The sequence below is a fragment of the Helianthus annuus genome, chromosome 16 (genome assembly GCF_002127325.2).
Source record: "Helianthus annuus cultivar XRQ/B chromosome 16, HanXRQr2.0-SUNRISE, whole genome shotgun sequence".
In the NCBI taxonomy this organism is placed as follows: domain Eukaryota; kingdom Viridiplantae; phylum Streptophyta; class Magnoliopsida; order Asterales; family Asteraceae; genus Helianthus; species Helianthus annuus.
The window spans coordinates 178,643,100-178,651,860 of NC_035448.2; the positions used below are offsets into that span (position 1 = coordinate 178,643,100).

Genomic DNA, 8,761 nt, shown 5'->3' on the forward strand with positions numbered 1-8,761 from the left:
AATCACATGACATATTTCCTAATAAACAGGTCTAATTATGTCTTATACAGCTCTCCTCCCTTCAACAAATTAGGGTTTGTGGGTGAAGTGGATGGTGTGTATTCTGATTAGGGGTTCTATTTTTTTCAAAAGGGCATGGTTTTTTTTTTTTTTTCAAATTTGCAAAAAAAAGTCAAACAATAAACTAAATAACAGTCAAACCAAACTAAATAAAAGTCGAACAATAAATTAAAGACCAAGAAAAATTACTCAAGAAATTAAAGACCAAGAAAAATTACTCGTTTCTACATAATTGCAAAGATCAACAGTCAAACAACAAATTTACGAAAAAAGTCAACCACCTATAACTGTCAATAACAACCATCCTTCCACCACAACTTCTACCAGCAACCGAACCAACCACACCTCTCCTTTCTTATAGCGGCTTCCACGCCAAGAAGAAATACATTGGTGTGAATATCTCTTTCCTGCCACACAAGTTTACACGGTAAATAAATATCAGTAATCTTGTCGGAAAATATGTCCTTTAAACGATCGTTTCAGTTTTTTTTTTTTAAATTAAGATCAAATGTTATTAAAAGATTATAGTAAGTTCTCACTTTCCACCAGCAACAAGCCCTTCTGCAGCTTTCTCTAAGAAGGATTGAACCCTTTGGCTTCCTTTAGGGGCAAGTCCCACATATTCTAGACCCATAACCTGTTAAAGAAAAACACATCAATGCACTAATCTTTTTGTTCAATAAAAAGATTATTTTAAATTTTTATATGAAAAACATACCATATTTTTAGTAATAAAGCGTCCGACAGCTGTGAGACGGAAACTGCTAAGAGAGAAATGACTTGTATCCAAAGGCAAGTACCATGGAAGTGGTGAATCTTTTGCAAGATCATTTTCCCATATAACCTTAATACCGAAAAAAATATGTCACGTTATTTTCAAAAATAAAAGGATTAAAAAATATTATTGTGTTCTACTCACCTCAAAGCCTGCTTCTTTTAGAGCTGCGAGACATTGCCTAGTCGATCTTATGTCTGGTAGGCCATCACCAATCTCAATTTCTGCCTGTTTGTTCCCAAAAAAATATATAAATATTATTATTATTCTGTCTTTGAAAAAAAAACAAGTGGCAGAAAATTTAATGCATACATGATATAACCTCCTAAATCGTATAATTCAATATATTTGGATTAATGTTGTAATAAAATTGTTTTTCTGATTATCAATAGCGCGTTAAGTATTTGTAACATTTTTATCTAGCATATTAACCCCTCATGTTTACTAACATTATATACCTATATGCTACATAGCGAATAATGACAAATAGCAGGCGCTATTTTATAAATAGTGATACACTAGATAAAATTTTTTGAAAATTTTATATGTATATTATATCAAAATACCCTTGTATATACACTATTTTACGTGGATATTTAACAAAAACCTAAAATCCAACTATTTTATAGCTATATTTAATCGCTACTTAAAATTAACAAAATAAAATAAAAACTAAAATCCCGCTTTTTATGACTAAATACCCTGTAGCGACCTTCGACCTATACGCTACGCTATTCACTATAGCGACCGCTATTGACGACTATGACTAACAGGTTTAATCAACTTGTTGTATAGACTTATAGATGCATGAATTTGAATCTCGGTGCTTCAAAATTACAAATAATTGAGCCATTGAGGTCAAACTTAGGTTGTTTAAAATCTAAAATGTAGCACTGTATACCTTGATTTTTTGGTGCTCTTGGTTATTGGGGTCAAACGCATCAGTCATGCACCACTCATATGCAGCAAATGATTGACCAGGCTTCAATACTCTGTATATCTCTTTGTAGCATCCAACCTTCAGTCAGATATGAGTAATATAGTAAATAAAACCAAAATACAAGAATGAGTAATATAGTAAATAAAACCAAAATACACGAGATAGCAAATGCCAAAATGAATTAAAATCATAAGCTCTGAAAAATATATATACCGCATCTGGAGCGTGGCACGTAGCCTCAATTGCATACACTGCATCAAAACTGTTATCAGAAAATGGCATCTTCATGAAATCAGCCTGTAACAATTTTAGACAACAATATTACAATCAGGTACCTTGTCCAGTTGTACCAAACCTATATACATGGTTACAAATATGTTACATAAAATATTTGATAGAAACTGACCTTTGTAAAGTCACAGGTCCGGTCAACCCCTGCAACTCGGTTGAGTGCCTAAATACAATTTAGAAATATTAGATTTCTGAAATCCATCTTACTAACTAATTAGTATCATAAAAGGATTTTACCTTTCCTCTTGTAATCTGATATTCGTTATTGTTTATGCCCATTACAGATGTGGAGCTGCCACAAGTTGACCCGAATCAAATACTTGAAAAAGATAACCATAATTGTAATTTATGAGAGAACAAATCAATTACCTAAATCGAGAAATCTCCCTCAGTGGCCCACCAATTCCACATCCTACATCCAACACCTTTCGAAAACAGAGCAAAACAAAGTTTGAATATCTTAATACAAACATTCAACAGTTAAGTGTCAATTATACGATTAATCAGATAAGTAGGAATAGACTAAAATATATTAATATAAGACCTTATGTCCAGGCTTCAAGCCTAGCTGTAATGCAAGAAAATGTTCATGTCGCTTAATGCTCTCACGAAGTGATTCCCCTTTCCATCTGCAAATTAAAATGAATATAGTCTTTAGCACTGAAAAAGAAAAAAAGTTATAGTGAAGATCATATGGTATGCAACCAATACGGTGTCAACCTTGGAGCAAAATGGAATGATTCTCCCCAACCATACTCATAGAAGCTTGTGACGAGATCATAATATTTGTTAACCTGAAACAAAATCGAAAGTTTGTAATCATGGCACAGTCCCGTTAATAAAATAACATTTATCAAGTACATACATAGATAATCGAAGAATATATGTACTTGAATAAATGGAATAATTATGTAAAATCAGCATATGTTACTTACCATATCGGTGTAGTTAGCCTTTCTGTCTTCCTCTGCACCTCCAAAATCAGAATGATATTTCTCATACCTGAAACAAAGACCACAAAATGACAGAAATTACCACTAGTTTTTTACAGCTTATATTATTCACCTTGAATTTTTTTTTTGAACGGCAAATTTCTTTTATTTGCTTCGTCTGTGGGACTTGAACCCAATCCATGGTAACATAGCACATAGGATAGTTTATCCTTAAGAAATAAATGCAACTAACTTGGTCCTCCATTGCTCCATCAGTTGTTCTACTTTGACATCAGACGCCAAACTAATAATTAGCATGCCTATAGCAATAATTTATTGCTGTACAAATTAATGCATCACTGCTCTTGCTTGTAGTACTTTCAGTACAGTTTAATGTGTTTTTTTGTTGATTTCTCTTAAAGAGAAGATGTATTATTTGAATTTTATAAAAGTTGGTATTTGTTTGTTGTACCTTAAAGTTAAAGCAATACACCATAAGAGAACATAGCCATTAATCATTCCTTTAATGAAAAGAAACCATATACATACATTAAATTGGTGCACATCAGCACATGCTCACATTAAGCAAAACAACCGAAATATCCATAATTCTACGCCTATATAAAGATTTTTGAATGTAATTTCTTTTGCTCTCGACAAAAATGATTTTGATCCTTAAAATCATAACGCACATCCAAACACCACGATACAGATGCTTTCCAAAACAATTCATCAAATCCAAAACAGCATGTTATCTAATATAATTCACATAAAACCAAAAGATTTACTATCATCCACCTCAAATCCTCAATGCTAGTCATTTTCATAATAAATCACACGTGTCCAAACCGGATCTATTTGTCCAACATTTAAGCAACATGCCGATGCAAATCAATATCAAACACGATAACTTATTACTTATCCTTCAACAAATACAAATCAATATCAATTTCAAAACCGTACACACTTCTAAACGTTTCAGATCTCGATACAATCAAACACACACTCGAAAACATAAACAATTCACAGATTCAACATCCTTACCACATGCAGAACACATATATTATGATTTTGTTACAAATTTAAGCTAACATGAAACCGTACACACTTCTAAACATTTCAGATCTCGATACAGTCAAACACAAGCTCGCAAACACAAACAATTCCACAGATTCAACATATAATAAACAGAAATCCAAAACAACATACTTATCAACGGCAGAAAGAACATCATCCTTCTCGATTTTGCCTCCGAGTCCAGATGCGAGATCGAATGCTCCAGCCTTCGACATGTTAACTGAATCGTAACTAGTTCAACAAAAATCAACAATGCCTGAGATCCGATCAAACAAATAGATGATGAAATCGATAAAACAAACGGTTATATATAAAGATGTGGAGAGAGTTTACAACTTACAAGTGTAAAGGTAAGATCTGAATCGAATAATAGTAGAAAAAGCTATTTGAATCTGATGAACAGATCGAGCGTGAATCCAACAGCGAAGACGAAAGTGTCGTATTCGCCAAATCAGCAAAGGCACGTGACGTGTGTGGGGTTCGGCCGGCTGGAGACTCCACTCACATTCTTTGAGATGTATTTTTTTTTATAGGGGTTGTTCATGGTCAGGTTTGGATGGTCTTTGGGTTAAACCGTTAACCAAACCGTTAGTCATTGTTTTTGATAATTGAAATTCGAAACTAAACCGTTGAATTCTTAAACCGAATTAAATTGAACCGTCAGTAACGGTTTTGTTCCGGTTTGGTTCCGGTTCGGTTTCACGGTTTGGGTTATTTGGGCTTATGTGCTTAAAATGAAAAATAAAGCAAAAAAAGAATGAAAAAACAAGCTGTGAACGTCAAATTAGTTTTTTTTGAAAGATATACTTCATTAAAAACGCACCTCCGATTCAAACGGGCAAAAGGCTAAACAAGACAATAAAACCCCCGACCCAAACGGGCAAAGGGCAAAGAAACTACAACATGTACAGAGGATATTTACACCAGTCAGCCCATCTAATAAAGTTACAAGACGTTCTATTTTTAACCCAACTATAACCTCTCGACTTTATCTCCCCTATGATATCCTGCGGACAACCAATTTTCTGACTGAACACCACCTCGTTCCTTTCTTTCCATATGAACCAACAAGCTATCATAGCCAGCCCCTGAATGAACTTTTCCGCCTTCTTACCACTCTTAGAGAACTCGTGGATGTCTAGGATGTCTCTAAATTCGAAAAAGTAAAGCGGCGGGAGTTTGCACCAAATGCTGAAGGCCGACCAAACCTTAATAGACATCGAACAAGCGGAATTTTGAAAGTTCTAATATGGGTCAACATGTGTTATGTTGGAAATTTTGAAAATGAAAGTTCGGGCCCATTTTTAGTTTACATTATTAATTGCTTACTTAGATTTAAATTTATTTATTTATGTATATATATAATATATGCAATATTAAAAAAAAATCTTATAGTTCGGTTCGGTTTATAAGGTTGGTTTTTGCTATAAACCGTAAACCAACCCTTTTACTACGGTTTGAAAATATTGAAACCGACCGACCGAAAGATAACTATAAAAACCAACCGTAAAACCAAACCGATGACCGGTTTAGACGGTTTCACGGTCTGAAACCGAACCATGAACACTCCTATTTTTTAGTAGATTGAAGACCGAGTCCCTCAATTATTGCTTAAATTGCAATTTTTTTTTAAATTGTGAGTTACTTGAAATTAGTTTGTTAAAAGGTTGAATTGGGTCGAACTCAAATGAGGTCGAGTATGGAAATAAGCTTGTTTGATAAGTAGGCTCGAGCTGACTTGCGAGCCTAACGAGCTTGTCATTATAACCAAGTATTAAGTTTTTTTGCTACTATTGGCAAAGAGATCAAAGACCCGTTATTATATAGAAAGATGGTTGGAAGCTTGATATGCCTCAATTTGCAGGGCCGTTCCTACGTTTTTGGAGACCCTAAGCGAACTATAAAGGGGGGGCCCTAATTTCGCCAATAAACTCTCCTCCAATCCCGACGCCATGGGTGATTACTCTTACTTTTTTCGGCTAGCGATAGCCGATAGCGTAGGAACTGAAAGCAGTTTGCGATGGGAAGTGGGAACGATGATCGAGGCTGTATTTAGGGGCTTTAGACCGCTGAATAATGATGATTAGGTCGATGGTGGTTGTGTTGTAATAGCTGGAAATCAAGGCGAAATGAGGTTTGAAACTTGGACTTTTTTTTTCCAAACAATATTTATTTTGCACTCCTTCAATGAAAAATCTGTTTAGTCTTGAAATAAACGTATTTATTTGGGCCTAATATATATATTATGCATAAAAACTTTCTAAAAAGTTGGAGGCCCTAATTTTTTGGTGGCCCTAGACCCGTGCCTAGGTTGCCAACAGTGGCGGACCCAGAAACTATTTACTGGGGGTGCAGATGAGGTGTTCAACCATATTTCAAGGGGTGCGATCGGGTTTTTTGCCTAAAATATACACTAATTTTTTTTTTCAAAGGGTGCGGCCGCCCACCCTGACCACTATGTAGGTCCGCCCCTGGTTGCCAAGCCTATGGAGCCGGCCATCTCAATTTATAGTCGGTGTGTTATGTTGGTTTATGCAAGATCCTTGTAAGTATCATCTTATGAATCTTATCGCTCTTTGTAGAGTACTCTGATATGTGAAAGGAACAATGGGTAAAAGAGTAATGTTCAAGAGGGAGACTAATCCAAAGTTAATGGGTTATTTGATGATGATCACGCCAAGGATTTGAGTGAAAGAAAAGCAACCACATATTATGTCTTTTTGTACGGGTTAATCTCGGAATTTCTTGGAGCGGCAAATGACAGCCTACAGTGTCTCTCTTGACTACCGAAGCTAAGTATAAGACATTTTCTATAGTTGCACAAGTGTGTACTGGTTGGTTCAATTAGTGCGTGATTTAAATCAAGTTGTGGGTTACCAAGTTGTTGTGTGACAGTCAATCAACAATCAAGTTGGCTGAAAATCCAGTGTTCCATGCTCGTACAAAACACATAAAGATCAATTATCATTTCACAAGAAATAATGTTTTAACATGTGAGATTGAGATGGAGGGGGTTGATACTAGAGATCAAGTGGGCGATGTGTTCAAGAGTTTATCATGTGTCAAGTTGTCTAATATTTGTCAATAGCTAAGGTTAGTGAGATGGATGTTGAAAGAGAGTGTTAAAGTTGGTACAACATCTACCTACTTCCTCCTTTTAAGGTAGTGAAGGAGTGACTTTAAATTGATCTAAAAACACATTTATCTTATCAATTGAAAGATTTAAAAAAACTCGCATTATTACTTATATTTATCTTTATTCAATTAAATAGTATTTTATCAATTCTTACTATTGTTTCTCTTCCTTCTACTCATATGACAGACCTAGAAATTATTTGCTGGAGTACGGATGAGTGGTTCAAGCATATTTTGGGGGGGTCCGATTGGGTATATTTGTAAGTTTCTTTTATGGATTTACTGTAAGTAACTTTTATTGTTTGTAGTTAGTGTTTCTTTTTCTAATTTATTATGCATGTTCCTCTTATATTTTGAAGCCCACCATATACTATTTTACCTATTACAGATAATATAATAACATATAAGTAGAAGTATGGGTTATTGTGTGTTGTACATGTAGAGCCGCAGAGCTACTCTTTTACTGGACATTTGGGCCGAGCCCACCCAAGTTTGACTGGTTCGGTTTACCCGCCCCTCTCTTATATAATGAAGTCGACCCTCCCTTTTGCCTCACCCTCTCTTGATTCTTCTCTCTTCTCTCGGATCAGTCAGACTGGCCAAAACTGTTGAGTATAATATTCATCAAGATGTTTGATGAATATTATTAGTATTTTTAACTACACATTTCGAAAATGCTAAAAATAAATATATGGTATATGGTAAAAGTAAACGTACCAAGTTTTAAAACATAAATCGAACACTCACCAGTTAAAATAAGATTGGATATTCATGGCTAGAGGTGCACAAAACCGGTTTTTTTTAATTCCGGGTTCAGGTACATACTTGGGTACGGGTATGACCGGGTTTCGAATTTTCAGGTATTGTCAATACCCAGGTCGGGTTCAGGTCCAGATGTTGCCCAGGAAATCCATACCCTGTGTACTCGGGTTCGGGTTTTCTATACTCGGGTATTAGAATAACCTATTTCCGGGTTCGGGTATAAAAAAAACCTAGGCGGGTATTAAAGAAACCCGGACGGGTATTCCTAAAACCTGATGTAAGTAGGAACTAGAATAATCAAAGTGTATACATCCTTAAAACCTGGTATCGGGTATTCCTAAAACCTGGGTACGAGTATTATTAAACCCGGTTACAGGTATTGAAAAAACCAGGGTTCGGGTTCTCAGCTGGAATACCATACCTGATTCATACCCATAGGGTAGGGTCGTGTTCGGGTTGTCAATACCCGGTTTTTATAATACCCGTGTCCGGGTTTTTTTTCGGGTTCGGGTCTGGACCTGAGTTTCTTGTGCACCTCTATTCATGGACCGGTTAAGCCGAGACCCCCTGTGGCCGGTGGTCCCTAAACAAACCTGAATACACAACATAGGCCGGTTATAACAAGGCCTGATCGATAAAGGCCCAATTTGTATGTGTTGCTTACACTTGAAGAGTTCAATTAGAACACATGAAAGTATAATATATTACATCCTATTTGAAAAGAACAATATATATAATTTCTGAAATATGTATAAGTTACTTACACTTGAAAAGTTCATTTAGAACGCA

General features: G+C 35.4%; 1 protein-coding gene across 1 annotated transcript; it reads right to left on the reverse strand.

Moving 5' to 3' along the window:
- Positions 1-206: 206 nt before the first annotated feature.
- On the reverse strand, positions 207-4,575 carry LOC110918161 (cycloartenol-C-24-methyltransferase). Its single transcript, XM_022162518.2, has 14 exons — positions 4,416-4,575; positions 4,208-4,331; positions 3,002-3,068; positions 2,787-2,860; positions 2,611-2,695; positions 2,436-2,491; positions 2,304-2,358; positions 2,182-2,229; positions 1,989-2,072; positions 1,737-1,853; positions 980-1,063; positions 779-904; positions 600-697; positions 207-467 (listed from the first exon to the last, which is right to left on the reverse strand). The coding sequence occupies exons 2-14, from the start codon at positions 4,288-4,290 to the stop codon at positions 416-418; spliced, it is 1,029 nt and encodes a 342-aa protein (XP_022018210.1). The 5' UTR covers positions 4,291-4,331; positions 4,416-4,575; the 3' UTR covers positions 207-415.
- Positions 4,576-8,761: the final 4,186 nt, after the last annotated feature.